This window comes from Trichoderma aggressivum, assembly GCF_033847375.1.
Source record: "Trichoderma aggressivum f. europaeum strain CBS 100526 chromosome Unknown scaffold_001, whole genome shotgun sequence".
Classification (NCBI taxonomy): Eukaryota; Fungi; Ascomycota; class Sordariomycetes; order Hypocreales; family Hypocreaceae; genus Trichoderma; species Trichoderma aggressivum.
This window is the reverse complement of record NW_026946367.1, coordinates 1,812,034-1,830,620: the sequence shown is the minus strand read 5'-3', so window position 1 is coordinate 1,830,620 and position 18,587 is coordinate 1,812,034. Positions and strand designations below refer to the sequence as shown.

The 18,587-nt window shown below is 44.6% G+C and overlaps 3 protein-coding genes across 3 annotated transcripts; all 3 read right to left on the bottom strand.

The window, feature by feature from the left end:
- Positions 1-1,067: 1,067 nt before the first annotated feature.
- Positions 1,068-5,944, bottom strand: Triagg1_522 (uncharacterized protein; the record flags this gene model as incomplete). Its single annotated transcript, XM_062900229.1, has 3 exons — positions 1,068-4,731; positions 4,788-5,862; positions 5,923-5,944. 3 exons carry the CDS (start codon positions 5,942-5,944, stop codon positions 1,068-1,070), a joined length of 4,761 nt encoding a protein of 1,586 aa, XP_062760872.1.
- A 1,624-nt stretch (positions 5,945-7,568) lies between these two features.
- Positions 7,569-12,357, bottom strand: Triagg1_521 (uncharacterized protein; the record flags this gene model as incomplete). The annotated part of the gene is made up of 3 exons (XM_062900218.1): positions 7,569-10,776; positions 11,016-12,291; positions 12,345-12,357. The coding sequence occupies 3 exons, from the start codon at positions 12,355-12,357 to the stop codon at positions 7,569-7,571; spliced, it is 4,497 nt and encodes a 1,498-aa protein (XP_062760871.1).
- Positions 12,358-13,322: 965 nt separating this feature from the next.
- Positions 13,323-18,060, bottom strand: Triagg1_520 (uncharacterized protein; the record flags this gene model as incomplete). Its single annotated transcript, XM_062900207.1, has 3 exons — positions 13,323-16,812; positions 16,867-17,980; positions 18,036-18,060. 3 exons carry the CDS (start codon positions 18,058-18,060, stop codon positions 13,323-13,325), a joined length of 4,629 nt encoding a protein of 1,542 aa, XP_062760870.1.
- Between the last annotated feature and the right edge of the window lie 527 nt (positions 18,061-18,587).

Genomic DNA, 18,587 nt, shown 5'->3' with positions numbered 1-18,587 from the left:
TTGGTAACTTGCATCTATATACTAAATTTAGGATAAGATACATCGGTAATGGGCTCTGGAAATAGATATAAACGTTCTTAAACAGCACTTGAGAAGGGCCACAGCATATCTTGGAGAGCATCGAGTGACCAAGAGCGAGGCAACACGGCCAGTCAGAAAAGCGAGATCTAGACACAAATCCTGGAGGATGTCGATGATCCTTTGTGTCTTGCCAAGTGGTGATACTGTTGGAGGTATCAACTGAGACACCAACAGCTGTGGTCTTAATAAGACGTGGGCACGCTGCGTGGCATTCCCTACCTAGCCAATCACTGCTTCTTATACTAGAATAGAACTGAGACAGTTTCACGTCGGGTTGCTACGCAGCGGCTGGCCTGGAGGAGAGGAAGGGCTGCCGGATAATTCGGCATGACTTATGGCCTCCCTTTGAATGGATAGTTTGGGACATGAGAAGGGTATCTCTACGTCTATTTAAGGGGAACATTTCCCACGATTAATTCTTTTCTCAATATACTGTTCATAGCCAGTCATACACTCTCAGCCTCTTTCTACTTTGCCATCATGAAGACATTTGTGCAAACTACGGTAGTAACATTGCTACAAGCAGGCCTGTAAGCAAACCCATCCAAATTATCTCCCGTGACTCCTCTTAACCTCTTGACGAAGCTGCATGGGCCTGTTGAGTGTACCCATCGATTACCCAGAAGGCTGTCCGGTAGTTACTATCCCAGCAACATGCCCTCTCATCGATCTTAAGCACTGTGGCCCTCGCCCCAATTGCGAGCTGCTCAAGATCGTTACGAAGCCTTGTGATTGCCCGGCTGCCACGCCGACGGTGTTGGCGCCATGTCCGACTTGTCAGAGGGGCTGCGGGACGCTTTATCGGACGGTGACTGCTAAATGTACACAGACTGCTGCTTAAATACGAGGAAGTGTTTGTATAAATGAGAGAGTTGCGTGCTGCTAGTGTTGTTTGCTATGGAAGAAGACGGAATGACGTTGGCGAGGCTATTGAGACAGCATCTATGTAGGGTTTATATAGAGCTCAAAATCTATAATAAACGTAATTAGGCGAGTTTGTAATATAAATAGTCCCAAATATCGTCCATTTTACTTCGCACCAACGACCATTTCGCCCTGAAACCGCCTTTCTCGGTACCTGTACTCGTCTCACAGACGTGCGACAAATTCGTTTCATTTCCCACCTCTCGAGACTTGGCATCGTCCAGCTTTGGTTTTAATCTCTCTTGCCAACTCTTGAATAGGTCAGTAGCCCTTTGACCTAAGTCATCGAATAACTCTTCTAAATCTTCCTTCAAAGGGTCACTGTCCGCCCCTGAAGCAGTATCGGATAGTTTGTGATAGTTAAAACGAGCCTGCTGAATTGGGTGGTCGTCGTTGAAGCTCATGTCGCCGACAGGATCGTATACTTTTGCATCTGACAATATTGCTTTTGTCAATGCTCTAAGCGGCATATATATTTTGAATGCGAGACGGTAGATGATATAGGAGAGCGCGACTTGAAGGATAGAAATCAGTAAATATCGCACAGATGTTGGCCTTGTTTCCTGTGCAGAAGCAGAATATTCATTTGCCCATTCGTACGTCCTATGCAACCAGCGGAGGAAAAAGTTGACGATGGAAAGCCCAGACTCCAAGGTTATTTCACGCGTTAACTTTCCCGCATCACTAATGGATTGCTTGAATCCGTAGCAACAATGTATTAACCCATGTCGGAATTGGTATATCCCATCTCGAACATACCGCAGCATTCTTTCCAAATTCTTGGCGTTGATCAAAGTAAGAATGGTCAGAAATAGTGCAATAACTGCGGTAATCACAACGAGACGTATCACAGGCATTGTAGGAACTCCGCTCATGCTGAACACGCCGGTGGCGAAGCTGGTTGGAAGAAACACAACTGTAACATACGTGAACAATCTCACGTTATTGGTGGTGCGCATCTCCCAATCGCTGCGGGAGGCGTCAATTTCCCTTGTAAGTTGCGAATTAAAAGCCAGGATCTTGGCTCGGCAGCGGACGAGTTCTTCCATGTAGAAGTTATTTGATGCTTGAAGTCTTGATATGGCGCCGCCGTAGCGATATTCATCTTTCAGCGTCCATCTTGGCCTCTCAGGACCACGTCCGTTTTGTCGGTTTTTCCACAGCTGCATCTTTGCCAAGTTTTCACTCAAGTCATCCTCCACCTCCTGGAGCACTTCCTGCATTTTATATAGCGAATCGTTAGAACGGAAAACGTCCCTACTCGCTTTCACCCTTCGATTGTGATTATCCGAGAACTCTGCCTTGCATTCTTCATCCTCATAGCTGCATCCATAGTTTCTGATGTCTTTAGCAGCTCTCAATGTGCTCTTTGCTTCATTGAGGATTTCTTCCGTACACCTCAATATCTCTCGTAGGCTCCTGTCAAACAAGAGAAGTTCCAGAACTCGGCGCTGTCTCCAGGGATTAGACTTCAGAGCTCCGCTAATAGGCTGTGTAGGAATATGAAAAGACATTTCTTTTGGATCATCCCTCTGTTGTGGCCTATATTCAATCAGGTGGCATGTCCAATAGCGGTCAAGAAGATCTCCATCAAATCTGAAGCTAATAACAGCTCGGCTCAGAATCTTGGCTCCCTTGGGGTTTTTCGAGTCTGAATATGGAAGATGGATCATTTTTGATACAGGAATAGTTCTTTTATTTCGGGGTTCAAGGACGCTTTTGATAAATTGGGAAGAGTTTGTAGGAGAAAGGATCTGATAAAAGGGCAAATGTAGCTCGGTCACCCATTTATTAAGTGTCCCTATCGTATCTTCAAAGAAATACGGGCTTAATGATGCGTGTCTATCGAAAAAGCATGAAATTTCCCTTGGCTCTGAAGACGCAAGGTAACATATCAGGGCGATATTCCAGCTGGTTCGAGAAAAGTGGAAAATCCTCTTCTTTGCGAGGGTTGGTGTGCGCCTGGTGTTTAGGTGTTCGATCAAAGAGAGGCTTGATGATATTTCGACTGAATCATATTCTTTCTTCTTCTTATGGCGCGCAGTCCTGGGTACGTCAATGACATAGCCCATCGGGTCGCTTTCGCGCGTCCGATAGTCTAATATAGCTGCTCCATGCATTACTTTCATAGCACAAATGCCAGTATGATTTCCGATAATGGCATTTTTGTGAATGTCTGATGAGTGTTTATCACTTCTCTCTTTGTTCGAAAGGCGTTTGACGTTTGCTATTAAAGAGAATTTCGAGGATTCATCGGCATGCTCTTTAGAAGCCCCTATACAAAACTCGTCGACGATGAATCCAGATAAAGTGGCGTGAAAATTAAAGAATCTTGGTTCGTTATACAGCCACTCATCAGGTATTTCCACAATTTTCCCCAAGTCGATGATATTGGTGAATAATACCCCATGCTTCATCAGCGGGCTCTCGCAGCTGCTAAGAATCTCAATAGGAGGCATTGGCGGCGTTGTATTTCTGCTCAATTCTCGAACGGGGTCAGATGTTGTTGACTCTGTGGATAATATGGAGGGCGAAACGCTGGAGCCTTGCAGAGACGGAGTAGTCGCAGTGATGCTCAATCTCGGGAGTTCGCTCGGCGATCGGGTCACCGTATACCTTAATATGACATAGGGCACTTCAAATGTTGTAGACCAAAAGATATCACTCATAGCTTCGCCATCATCCATGGCAGACCTTTCATTCTCATCGAGATGACTGGAGAATAGTCCATTAGCTGAAGAGCTTCGAAGTAATGCATTTCTCGCTTCTTGCTGTACTTGCGGGATCGCCTGTAAAGTCATTTGTTTGTTTTTCGACGCCATAATCAACGCTAATGCACAACGGAGTGGCTGTTCCCAATCCCAATGTGCAATTCGATCATGCTCACATTCTTTCTGGTAATCCACAACACATCTCCAAGCTTCGATTTTGTTTTGCCAGATGCAGGATGTACTCTCCGCCGAATCGTCCTGATCAAATAACCCAAGATCCATGGCATAAAACAGAACAGTGTCTTTGGCCTGAAGTTGAAATCTCGTCTCATTTGAGCTTCTGGACATTGCAATCATACTCTTCTCAAATGTTGAGTTCCCAATTGTGAACCTTTTCAAAAGGTTTGCCCGGATCTCCTTAGATGAGTAGATTGCTCTATTTCGACGTGAATATGTGCCAGAAGATTCGTTGACTTGAAGTTCTGAGTCGAGTCCGAGTTCTTCTGCCGATTTAGCAGCCCACCAAATTATGGCCTGGTCGGAGAGATGGAATACCCGTTGCTCTCTCTCTTCTCTCAGATTTGGAAACACAAAGTGGCTCCCTTTATTTTCTCCATCAAGGGCTGCAGTCCAATTTTTGACAATGGTGCGGAACTCATTCGCAAATTCGAGTTTTTTTTCTTTCGAAACGTCCGACATGGCTATTCGACAGAATTCTGCTGCTTTGATGATTTGAAAAGATGTACTAATGAGTGATTGCTCGAGCAAGCTGGGATTGCTATCATCGTCGACTATTGGACCGTCGCTGCCTGCGTTGTTGAGACTCGAGACGACGGAATTTGATTTCGCGTTCTCACGAATAAGCCATTTTAAATGTCCTTGACATACTTCAAGAATACGAGATCTCATCTTGGTCATGTAACTGTCTTCTATCGAGTCATTTTCAGACTGGTATACACATCGGGATTTATTGTTTATATCCTCAAGTGTCAGAAGAAGGAATTGAAAGGCGTGACTGGTCATGTTAGTTATGGCAAAATCAAGAACAAAATTCTTGAGCATATCACTTACAAGCTTGCTTCTGTTGAGATTCTATGCCCTGAGATATCTCCACATGTTAGGGCAATAGAAGGGTTCTTTTCATCTGCATCAGAGCTGACAGGAATACTGCAAACGGATAAGATATGCTCCAAATTCCGTCTCAAATTAACATTGAAACGATCATCCTGGGTCAATGCTGGTATTTTAGAAGGCTCTTTCAGCACAGTCTGAATTCTGGAAAGAGATTCAGAGGAAACAGAATGTTTGGGCTCTGTTGCTCCTGAAGATATCAATTCCAGTTGATATGCCAGGGTAACCTTCACCTTTTTGCCATTCCTCAAATCTTTCAAGACGCTGTTTTCTAGAATGATGTGGCAATCCCCAGATTTAGGCTCCACATGAAATTTTTGAGGGCTCTTGTTAATGAATGGTGTTATAAATAAAGCAACAACATTCTGATTACCGGGCACCGTGTTGCGAATTTTGCGGGTTCTCCTGATGTAGTTTTTTTCAGGTGATAGATGATTGGAATACTCTTCGTAGTGAGAGTCCTGAGTATCGTTATTGTTCGAATTGGAATTCTTCTCATCGTTGTTTACCTTGAGGCTAAGGTTTCGAAGGAACAATTTGATATTTGTAGTTTCCGCAATACTGACTTCTTGGCGGAGCTTGAGGGTATATATCTGATACACCGTCTTCTCGGAGACAAAGTATTGAGTCTCAAGATGAAATTCTGGTGTTGTTGTAACGAAGTGTGGCCAGCGATCATGTACGAAATCTAGTTTTGGCACTGCTTCACTTGTCTTCTCAGTGTGAACATCGACATTTGTAGAATGTTCGATTCGAACTCCCACTCCGCTGTTGGGGTCTGTACAGCAGTTTTGTAGCTTCTGCATACGATGAGTAAACCGATGTGATGTCAGGATGCCAGTGAGGTCGACACAGCAAAATGCGGATGGTTCATTGTTCAAGTAGCGCGTAATTTGAAGCAAGTGGCCATGAGAATTCGTTGTAGCGGTGACACATTTATCCCCGAAGGAGGCGTAGGTCGAGCAACCAGTAATTTGCTCGTTTTTGCTGTCAGAGACTGCCGTGGATTTCTGGTCTATAAACATGGTCTATTAGCCGATGATGTCGGGAAAAAAAGCCAACGCGTAGAACGTACCTGAACTCGAAGGCGTCGACATTGTAGGCAGTCTTCTTCTCGTTAAATGAGTAGACACTCGTGGTGCTTGCTCTGGAATATCGTTGGAAAGCCAGACGGTAAAGAGAGTAAAAGATCTTTCTTGAAAGAGGATTCGAATAAACTCAAAAAGACTTGTATCTCTACGAACAAAGTCCTGGAGCCATGATTATACTTAAATACTGCCTGGGAACGACTTATCTCAGGGGGGATTGCTACAAAGATGATATCCTCATTAAGTCTTATGAAGAGTAACCACACATATGTTCACCACAAAGCGAAGTATTACAAGGTGTGGACAAGCACACAGTTGGTATATTGGGACGTTGTATGTAGCTAACCGATGATAACGGCTTTTTTCTTTTCGTCAAAAATACATGGCGAAAATAAGCTCACGCTTGGTCGTATATCATTGGACGCCTTGCATGCATACGAGTCCATTTCGAATCAGTAATATAATTTTTTTTGTAATGATAGGCTCAATTTGGCGAAGAGGGCTTGGCACAACCAGAGTCAAGTATGTTGGGTGAGGCTGTTGGTGGTACATTAATTTCTCCGCCATTTGAACCCGAACCAACTGTACACATATCTCCTGTTCATGCTCCCTCCTAGGAATTTCTTTAGACCAGCCCCCTTGTTTACCTGATACATGTTACAAACGGAATCCTTCCCATCCAATAGATTCAGAAGCGCTCTGAAGAGATGTTACCCATCCATTCATACACTAACCAACAATATTCACACGGATACTGATAGAAACAATCACGATAGGCTGTCTCTTGAAGATTAATTCAATATGTTCGTCTCTATCACCAAAAAGCAAGAGGGCTCAGTCGCAATGAAGTTTACAGCTGGATAAACGCCGTGAGCTATATACCTCACCAGTTGACTGATAAAGTGGCGTATTGGTCCATTACCACCTATACGTATTTAGCGAAGCAGAAGTCAGATTCGCTGTGGATAGTGTATACAATGCCAGGTCTATAAACCTGTTGGATGATTCAACTTGTGTTGTATAGTGCGGGTGCTTGAATGCAGCCCCTGATACACTTCGGCGCATTCTAGCAAGAGGGGCTTCGTCACCTCCCTTTCAGTAATTATGTGCCATTGTGTTGGCCGGTATGTTTCGGGTTGTTGCAGAATCACAGTATCGCAACGAAATACGGATGGCTGCGTAGTGAGCTAATAATGGACAGAACTTATACAATATGCGTCGAAATTGGCAGCAATTTGCCGCTGAGGCCTTCCTTCAACAACCAACAAAGACTCAATTATGAGCCTATATGCACGGCATGTTTTGGATGGCAACTTTTATGCGTATACCCGCAAGTTGGCCATTAGGCAACAATGCCTATGATGGCGTTGACTTTCCATGTCACACAGTCCTATGAAATGCGTTGAAGCCAGGTATCTGTATCGCTGAGCGATAGTCTTAACAGCCTCACTCACTGGCCATGAGTCCAGAGAGTTTCCTTCGCGTCTGAGATTGCTCAAACAAATCGATGTGACGGACATGAAGTTATTTTTGTATTGCAATACCTTTCGATCCCCTCCCCAGATAACGTAATGCTAAGAGAGTGAGCTACCAACAATTGCGCCCAAAGTTTTCTTCGCGTAAAGCATTTGAGCTATACATCCGACCTATTAATTCTCGACCTTCCGCCCCCAAACTGATGCCGTATCCGCTGGAAAACATTCCTTGGGGCTCTTTCATCGACACCCATGTTAGACAATGCGGCTGTATCGTCGCTAGAATCTCCGGTCCGCCCTCTTGCTGCCGCCGGATCTTTATCTGTTTGACCTAAACTCGTTACCTCTTCTTGCCTCTCCACCACCCCATCGTCCTTTTCCCTTGACTTTCTTTCCTTTCCCTCTCTTTCCCTTATTTCTCCTTCCCCCTCTTCTCTCCTCCGTTCTTCTTCTTCTTCTTCTTCTTCTTCTTCTTCTTCTTTCCTTTTCACTTTCTCTTCTTTCTGTTTTTTTCTCCTTCTTCTTTCCTCTTCCCCGATTTCCTTTTCAATTTCCTTTACTTTGTTTCGAATTTGCTTCACTTTGCGATCGATGAAGCCTTCATTCGCACTAGTCTGTAGGCTTGACTGCTCAGATTCAGCCTTTTCAATTCTTTTTTGAAGGAAATAAATCCATTTGTTGGGTAAAATCGATATAATGGAGAGTAAGACCAGATAGATCAATCCAGTGCAAAAGCGGAATATTGGACGAAGTGCTGCCTCCGACAGCGGTCGAATACCATTAAAGATGGGTCCGAAGAGTTCTGCACCCAAGACTTTTGCGTTGAGTAACGCTATCACGGTTATTAAAAGAGCGACACACGCTGTCGAAGCCATGCTACCCAACAGCTCCCTTGTTGGCGCACCGCTCATACTGAACACTCCAGTAGCAAAGCTGACGGGAAGGAAGACGACTGTTACATATGTAAAGAGTCGGATATCGACGTTGCTTTTGGTGTCCAAGTCGTTGCGCATTACCTCCAATCTCCTGGTAAGTAACATGTTGAACGACGCTACATTGGCACCGCATCTTCTCAGCTCGTGGATTTTATGGCTATTAAGCAGCTTCAATCTGGATATTGCCCCTTGATATTTTTGCTCCTTACGAGGAGTCCACCCTGCTTGGATTATGTTTCTTTTTTCCTCTCGATCTGTCCAGAGTGCAATCATTGTTAGACTCTCTTTGAGGTCGTCTTCGATGACTTGAAGAATTCGTTGGAATTTGTTCCATAGTTCATTTTTTGAAGCGAAAGTGTTGCTGTCGACTTTAGAGAGCACTTCAAGCGCATTCAAAAGAGTTGATGCGTCGATTTCGGAGAAATCGACTGTTGGTTGATTTTTAGCTCTATTGTGGGAGTGGGAGCTTTTCAAAACACTCGTCATGATCTCTTCGAGAATTCCTTTGGTGCCTTTGATCATTTCTTGAAGGATCGTATCGAATAACAGAAGTTCCAATACTCTCCGTTGCTGCCAGGGGTCGTTTTCTAAAGTACCGCTCACCGGCCTCGTGCTAATTAGCGGACGGCCGTCTTGAGAGTTGGACAACCATTGTGGATTATGATCAAAAAAGTGGCATGTCCAATAATGGTCAAAAACATCCCCATCGAATCTGAAGCTCATGACAGCACGGCCAACTCGCTTGTCGCTCTCACTTCCCGTCGAATCAGGAAACTTGAACGTCTCTGTCCAAGGGATGGCCTGGGACGCGACATCATCTGTAACGACCTGGTAAAACGACAAATGCAGTTCTGTTACCCACTTGTTGAAAATAGCAGTCGTATCCTCGAAGAAATATTTACTGTATGACGAATGCTTGTCGAAAAAGGAAGATATTTCTTCTTCTTCTGAAGACGCCAGGTAGCAGTTCAATGCGACATCCAGGTTGGCACGGTAAAAATGGAAAAACCTCTTCTTCGCATTCGTTGTGTCGCGAACTCCTCCAATGAAAGATCGAATCTTGTCCGTCGAAAAGATTCTGAAAGGAAAGTCTCTTTGGCCGAGTATCTTGTTATATTCAACCCCTGATATGTCGATAATGTATCCATAGTCCTGTAGAACATCTTGTTTTGGAGATTGAACTGCTGCAACTGCTCTATTGATGGTCTCAGAGCTTTTATCATCATTCTGTACATGAGCTTTGCAAAACTTCTCAATGGCCTTTGATGATAGATCAATACGAAACCCAAAGAATTCCGGCTTCTTGTAAAGCCATTCGTAGTTGGGCCCCAAATCAGAGGTTTCGGTAAACGGTTCATATCTCTTTACAAAGCCTGCGCCAGAAATAGAGGCCTCAGCTGAGTTCCGTCGTAGTAGAAATGTGCTGGAAGTTTCATCAGAGCTATTCTCTTCAGTTCTCGGTGAAGACTTTTTTGTTTCCCAGAGAATAAACGGTACTTCAAAAGAAGCGTGCCAATAGGTATCGTCGTCTTCGAAAAGAGCCGGGTCCTTATTCTCGTCCAACAGTCCGGGGAACAGTCCATTTGGAGAGGAGCTTTGCAGCAGTATCGATCGTGCAAACGTGTACATTTGTGCAGGCGATTGAGAATTGATATGAATACCTTTCGCAGATAAGACCATGGCCAAGGCATACTGGAGAGGGTGATCCCAATTATCGTCGTCGTTATCCTCATGCAGCTTTTGACTATCTATTGTAGCCATCCAGGACTCGTGTTTATTTCTCCAGGGATCCGTCAAGTCATTATCTGATTTGCTAGTTAATGCGCGAACTGGCATTTCTGGAGCCGCGTTACCTGGCTCATCGATCGACTCCATAGTCATTCTCCGGACTAACTCTTCTCTTTTTGGAAGATCGAATAAACCCATTTTCATCGCTGATAGTGTCGCAGTGTCCTCCGTGTGAAGGAGAAAACTGGTCTCGGATAAGCTGCGTGAAGTCGCCATTAAACGCTCACTCAATTGCGCGCAATCGGTGGTGAACTTCTTGAATATGCTGTCCTGGATCTTCCGAGACGAGTAACTGGTTTTGCGGCGCCCAGGTATGGTATTAGCTCGGAGCTCTGAACTGAGCCCGATCAACTCCAAAGACTTGAGAGCGCGCCAGATTATAGCATGGTCAGACAATTGGAACTGTAGCGGCAGCTCTTCCGACGAATGTGGGAATACATGTTCATTGTCCTGGTTGTTCCGATGAAGATCTTCAATCCAGTCGTTAACGTCACCTCTGAAGTCGTCAATGGTATCCGGTGCTGCTTTCGTTATCCGGTAAAAATCCGCGGCTTTGATGATGTTGAGGGAGGCGTCAACCACAGACTTTTCGGACAAAGTAGGATTGCCTTTCCATCCGGCGATTGCTCTCCCGGTAGCCCACCTGTGAGGACTGAAAATATGATCTTCACCAAAGAGCCATTCCAGATGTCCCTGACACACTCGAAAGATGCGTGAGCGCATATTGCAACAATAGTCCTCACATGTGCATTTTCCCAATTGACATGAGCCGCTTGTTTGAACCTTGGAATCGAAATACTGGTAAGCTAAAAGCAAGAATTGAAAAGCATAGCTGCATAAATTAGCCTCAAGAAACGTAATAATATCTCAATGTCAACTTACAAACTTGCTTTCCCAGAAACCCGATGACCAGAAATATCACCACAAGTAAGAGCAATTGCATAAATCTCATCTGAAACTTTCCTGACGGGGATGCTACAGACAGACAATATGTGCTCCAAGTTTCGGCTCAAAGCAAAATCAAGGGGTTTGTCAATGGTGATCGGTACCATGCCTGGAGAATGTCTGTTGATCTGCTCTTTTGCTTTCTTGAGATCTGCTGCTGACACTGGAGACGTCGCGATGTCTTCTTCCTTTGAAGTGATCAACTTCAATGTATATGCTAGTGTAATTTCGAGTGTCCCGTTTTCTATCAAGTCATTCCAAGCTTGCTTATTTGGAGTCACAAAGTAATTGTCGAGATCTTCAGGGGCGGGTTGCGAAAACTGCTGAGGCTGCTCATTAATGAAGGGCGATATGAACAGAGCGACTATGTCTCGGTCATTCTTGTTTGCGTTTCGGCCATCGCTTTGCCTATTATAGAGATAGTCGCTATGCATCCTAGCTACACTGTAGCCGTCGTTTGTAATGCGACTAGAGTAATTCGGCTCTGGACCGTATTCTTTCATCTCTTCACCTACCATAAAATCTAAATCTCGGAGCAATAAGTTGGTATCTATGACGATTGTCGGAATCTCCGAGGAGAAGATCTGCGATCCCTGGTGGAGGTTGAATGTGTACGTTTGATAGACAGTCTGGTTGGATATGACATATTGGATGTCTATATCGAATACGGGTGTCTTCGTAGAGAAACGCGGCCAACGGTTATGCACAAATCTTACCGTTGATCCTGACCCAGCCTCTGACTGATTTACCCACTGGGGCCGAGGTACTGGCACATCATATCGACTCTTCTTTGGTGCTGGTTTTTCTGGTCGTGATGCTTTCGCTCGTGGTGGCGCTATCACCAGCGGTGAGGGTGAGACATTCGCTGGCACCGACATCGTTTTGGGATTCGTGTCCCATATGTCGATGGCAGATGTATCATCGGCAGGCCTCTGCAATAAAAGGCGCATTCCTTGGGTTGGATCTATGGATTGCTGTTGCAGGTCCTGTGCGCGCCATTTGACAAAATGCGGCTCTTCTGTTTCGTCAAGGTTGACAGCGACAAATCCAGATGGCTTGTTGCCGAAATATTGAGTAATTTGAAGCAAGTGTCCGTAAGCATTTGCGGTTGCCGTGGTGCCATCTTCACCGAAAGAACTGTAAGTTGTCCGTAGACGAGCATTTCTGCGAGCATTATTGGGGATCGATGTAGCGCTCGGAAGTTCTTCTTCTTCTGTATGTGGCTTTGTCAGTTTGTTGCGGTATCATCGGAGAACAAGTACATACCAGTGATGGCCATGGGAGGTAACTTCTTTTAGTGCTGAAAGAAAAAAGACAATGTTGATTGTCCTAGGTGGCAATGGTATCTGAGAGCACAGCTCTACCTCTTCTTCCTGGAGCTGCAGGGAGGCCGGAGGCAAGGAGGCGGACGGATCAACTGTGGCACTGAGGGAAAGCGGTCAACATGGACTCAGATGGCTGCAAATCAGAAAGCCTTTTGGTAATGATTTGATGTTGTTCCGTGACGTGAGAGCGTAGATACTCATGCGGACATGCTGAGGTTTTTTTCTTCATACTGCGGGAGGAGATGGCTGTACTTTTCACGTTGCCAAATTTTGGAATGGGAATTTGGATACGGAGCAGTTATATGACAGATATCAACCGCGACATACTTCTATACCTTTTTACCCAAACAAGCCCAAGCTACAAACTGCATGACCTGTTCCCTGTTGAGCATCGGGCAGCATGCGGCTGACAGCTGGACAACCAACAACCCCTGTCTTTTGATAAGTGATCCCGGCTATAACTCCTCAAGCCGTCATAATTCCACCAGAAGCCTTGCTGCGGCTACGGCTTGGCCAATGTATTTTTTACGATTAGACCCCGCATGCCACGTATTTGCAACCCTGGTTCATGACACCATCAGACATTCTAAGCTTTCTATTTGTTCGTTATGTCAGAACTTTCCGAAGCATGACGGCTGTTACCGAGAAATTCGTCTAATTAATATTGCAATTAGCCATCACGAGGTTAACATTTGTTAATGGCGACTCAACTGTTAACTCATATGCACAAATATCGAGTAATTTCAACGCTGAATTTCACTGTGGATATCTTGGCCCAGCTGGTATACCTTCCAGAAGACAATATTACAGTTCCAACGCAGAATGTAATATACATTATGACTCCCAGATAAGACACTTTTTATTGCACACTTATATGTTCACCGTTTGAACTTTCAAGTGTAGGCCAACTCTCTGCCACCTAAGCCATGCTGCTCTCTGGAGGGACTGAACCAACCCCCTCATACCATCTCCTCTTCCTTCTTCTTCCTTCTTGCGCCTGTTGTCTTTGCACCGATTTCATTTCCTCGGCCTCTCTTTTTTGAGCCAGTTTCAATTCTTCTGTCTGTTTCTTTTGCGCAACTTTCATCTCCACTGCCTCTCTTTTTTGCGCCAGCTTCATTTCTTCTGCCTGTTTTCTTTGCGCCAATTTCATCTGGTCCGCCTCTTTTCTTTGTGCCGGTTTTATTTCTTCCGCCAGTTTTCCTCCAGCTATCTTCTCTGTAATCTTCTGAACCTTTTCTTCAATTCCTTTATCGAGAAAAGACTTGGTTTGGTATGCGACGTTGTATGGCGTAGACGATGATTCTTCTGTCGGCGAGATCAAATAGCGATGCAGCAAATAAATCCATTTTTCGGGCAAAAATGAGACAAGAGAAATCAAAGATAGGTGGGCTAAACGGTATAACAGTCCAAATACATAAAGAGGACTGCGCAAAACCAGCTGCGTTGTTGCCTCAGATATTGGGCGAAATTTGGCAAGGAAAGGCTTGACAATCTTCCTGTCCAAAACCTTGGCGTTCAGCAATGTCATAGCAGTAACTAAGAGTGCAAGGCCAGCGGTTGTAATCATGCTATTAAGTGTCTCCTTTGTCGGAGCGCTACTCATGCTAAAGACGCCTGTAGCAAAGCTGATGGGGAGAAAAACGACCGTCACATATGTGAAAAGGCGGATGTCATCATTACTCCCAACTTCCCATTCGCCGCGCGTAGAGTCCAGTCTCTTCGTTAGTGAGGCATTGAAAGATCTAGCTCTGGTATAACATAGTCTGAGCTGTTGCACTAGAAGGTCGTTTGACTTCTGTAGCCTATATATGGCACCCCGGTAATTTCGTTCGTCGTTGAGTGTCCATCGGGGCTTATTGTGCTCTGGCCGCTCTTCTCGTTTCGTCCAAAGCTCAATTTTAGTTAAATTATCGCAAAGATCTTCTTCCACCACTTGCAGTATATATTGAAATATGTTCCATGCCTTGTTGTTTGATATAAATACGTTGCTCGTGATATCGTCAAACAAATCAATTGAATCCAGGAATGTTGACGATAGCCTGGAGTTCTTGGCTTCTTTCTTGGGTCTTTTCTTGAAGCTCTCGAGAATCCGTGTTTTAATCTCATCCAAAAGGTCCTGTGAGCATGTGACCATTTCTTGTAGTATTTTACCGAACAAGACGAGCTCCAAAACCCGTCTCTGCTTCCAAGGGTTTGCTTTCAAAGACCCTGTAATCTTTTCTTTTGTTACGTCGGCTATTTCATTGCCATGTATCCGGTATGGGTTGAACTCGAAAAAGTGGCAGGTCCAGTGACGATCGAAAAAGTCCCCGTCAAATCTAAAACTCATCACAGCTCTGCTTATCAGTTTGCGATTACCCGCTTCCTCATTTTTACGTCGTGGGAAGCTGTAACACTCGAACCTAGGGATGCAGGCCATATCAGGAGAAATCTCCTGGGAAATAGTCTGATAAAATGATAAATGAAGTTCAGTAACCCATAGATTAAGCACTGCGTTTGTTTCTTCGTGAAAGTGTTTGTCATATGTCATGTGCTTATCGAAGAAAGCAGAGATGTCTGGGTGTTCAATCGCGGAAATATAACAAATTAGGGCTGTTTTATCAGTTGCCCGGTGAAAGTGAAGAAGTCTTTTTTTTGCATTCTTCGTCGTGCGCTTGCGAGAAATAGTTTTATTGAGGGACTGAGCCGATTTGATTTCGACTCGTTTAGGCGTGTCTTGCCTTTTGTCCGATTTTCGCGGTACATCTATAATATACCCCAAGATGTCCTCTTGGGTGCCTTGAAGTGTCGTGCCTTGAAGTGTCGTGCCTTGAGGTGCTGTGTTATCAGCAGTTGTGTTTTGAGCGACTGCGTCTTGAATCTTTTGAGCCACCCTTCTTATGACGATCATATCGGCCATACGGGTATTTTTTATGTACTTCCTTGAAAGTTTCGTCATATTTTCTTTCGACAAGTCGATTTTCTTCCTAAAGCAATCGAGTTCATTGTAAAGCCATTCATCTGAAAGTGTTACCACTTTCCCCTGGTCGATCACATTGTTTGGTATCCCGCTACTATTCATGCCAGGCAGGAGTTTCATGATATTCTCCAATCCTCTGGCATCAGAAGAGACTGAACCAGATAGGCTAAAAGACGATCCTTTGACTGATGGTGGAGGAATGAGATATTTCCAAAGAATGAATGGCACTTCGAAAGTGGCCTGCCAATAACCGTCACGCAATGGTTCCCTGTCAAAGAGAACGGGTCTCTTATATACGTCCAGTTGTCCTGGGAAAAGCCCATTGGGAGAGGAGCTGGTAAGAAGAATTGACCTGGAATGCTTAAACATCCAGGCTGCAAGCCTTGAATTCGTGCTTTTGTGATTGGCAGACATGATTATTGAAAGAGCAAACTGAAGTGGATGATTCCAATGAGCATCGTTCTGATCCTCCAACTGTGTTTGGTAATCCACTGTATTTGTCCACTCCTCAATTACATTTTCCCAACTGTCAACCAAAGTTTCGTTTGTCTCATTCGACGTTCCGTTCGCATTGTTGGTGTTGGCATAAAAGCTGGAGCTCCCCGTAAGCGAATCTGTGGAGTTGCTTCCTTCGTTTGCCTCAACGTCGAACAAGCCGAGATCCATGGCATAAAAAAGGACAGTCTCTCTCATTAGAAGAGAGAATCTAGTCTCGGCGGAGCTGCGTGAGATTGCAATCATGCGCGTTTTCAAGGCAGGATTTTCCATTGTAAATCTCTTGATAAAGTTGGTTTTAATCTCGTCGGACGAATATTTCACCATGCGCTGGCCAGATGCAACTTCAAGTTCCGAGTCAAGACCGAGCTCTTCCAGCGACTTTGAAGCCCACCAGATGAGGGCATGATCGGCGAGATAGAATTTCCCCGTCTCTTCTTCTTTAATGCGTGGGAATGCATATGAGCCGCCCTTGTTTCGCTCATGAAGACTTTTGACCCAGTGCTTGGCGATATTCCGAAGACCACCGGGAATTTCTCGAAGTATATCATCACTTCCAGTTATCCGACAAAATTCCCCAAATTTGATAATTTGCATAGGCGCATCAGTAATTTCTTTATCAAAAAATTTCCAGGGATATTTTTTCCAGTCTATTACTTGACCGCTGGCCCAGTAGTGAGGGCTAACCAAGCCCTTCTTCGCCTTGGCTTCCCCGGTAGTTCCGTCTCCAGTCATGTTGTCCATCGTATACCCCTTGTTCATGTGATTGTATATCCAGGCCAAGTGCCCTAGGCATGTCTTCCAAATGCGAAACCTCATTTGACAATTGGGATTTTCGCAAATTTCATGCCCCAATTCCAATGGATGGCTGTCCAGGCGCCGTCCTCCGATATCTTTGAGGTCAGAGTTATCAAAATGTTCAAAAGCTTTGAGCAGATATTGAAACGCGTAGCTTTATTCTGTCAGTTTAAGGAATATCTGTAGTGAAAGGCGCGCGTATACTTACAAGCTTGCTTCCTTGGTGACTCTATGACCAGATATATCTCCACATGTCAAAGCGATTGGTATAATCTCAGCCTTGGATTCATCGCGCGCGCGTATGGGGATGCTGCAAACGGATAGGATATGTTCTAAATTCCTTCTTAACGTAAAATTGAGATGCGGATCACTGGCGAAAACCGGCGGCTCATATGTATAGTCTTTGGGTTGCAAGGGTGGCAGAGCACCCTCAGAGAGCGAGTTACTGATATCATCAGTTGGAGAAACCAACTCCAGAGTATAAGCCAATGTAATTTTCACTCGCTTATTATTGACCAAGTCCGCCAGTGCTTTGTCGTCTGGATGTATTTGATAGTCGGGACTGTGTTCAATGGGGCCAACTGATTGAGAGCGGTCGTCTATATATGGCGATATAAATAAAATGGCATCATTTTTGCCTCGTCCGGTTTCGCAGTCTCTGTGCTTAACAAAAATGGTTTTTGCGTCGGCAGTTGTACTATGGGCATAGTGACGCTCTGCATTGCGTTGATCAAGAGAATGACCGTTCCAAGTGGTCCCCGACTTCTCTTTTGTTACAAAATCAAGATGTCGGAGGAATAAATTGGCACTGATTATCAATGGCGGAAATTTTTTGGGAAAATCATTCTCAATCCCTTCAACAGAGCTGAATGTGTATATTTGATACACGGTCTTCCCGGAAATGAAGTATTGAATTTCGGAATCTAACCATGGATTTCGTGGAACGAAAGAAGGCCATCGATCTTGGTAGAACCGAAGCTTTGGTTCATCTTCTCTGACTCCCCATTTAAAAGCATCATCAAGTTCTGGGCTCTCACTGGTAGGTCGTTCTGGCAATTTAAGCCTCATTCCTTTTTGAGAGTCTTCACAAGATCTTTGAAGCTCCTTCATGCGTTTTGCAACACGAAAAGGTTCAGGCGCTTTTGGAAGGTCAACACAAATAAATCCTGATGGTTCGTTTCCGAAATATCGCGTAATCTGAATCAGATGTCCATGAGCATTTGCCGTTGCCGTGAGACCGTCTTCGCCAAAAGAGGCATACGTTTTTCGATTGCGAGCCTTTATGGGAGCATCAAATGGAATGGCCAATTCCGCTTTTGACTCTTGAAGAAAATCCGTCAGTGGTAATGTGGCATGGAAGTAAGTGACGTGACATACCGACTTCATCCACAGCGGCGGCCATTTGTGAAGTAAAAATCTGTAAAAGTCGAATCACTCGCCGTGGAGGGAGTTTCAATATCAATGATACCGATGTACACCCTAATCACTTGTGCTTTCTTCTTAAGATTTGCACAGAGCTTGAATGGTAAGACTAGGCGATGTTGGTGTGGCGGAAGGAGAAGAGTACCGGCTGCAATAGATAGGTATGTATTAACGAGACTTTTGTGCATTAGTGTGCATACGACCCAGGTCTTTTTATAAGAAGTTGAATTAGAAAATGCCAATATATGCTTACTTAGAAGTCAATATGAGTAAGTGCACCACAAATGCGCATGTCTCAGTTGCCACTTCTGGAGACAGATAATGCCAGCCTTCAAATAGCAGCCCCTCCCAGGAATCGAAGTGGCTAACAGCTGAACAACTATCTCGCAATAGCTGTTGTTACAAAAAGAAATAACAGTTGTGGCTTTTTCAGAAATATGTTTCATATAGGCAACCACAATCTGCACAATAAGCTGCATGACCCGAGCTGGACACCCTCCGTTGTAA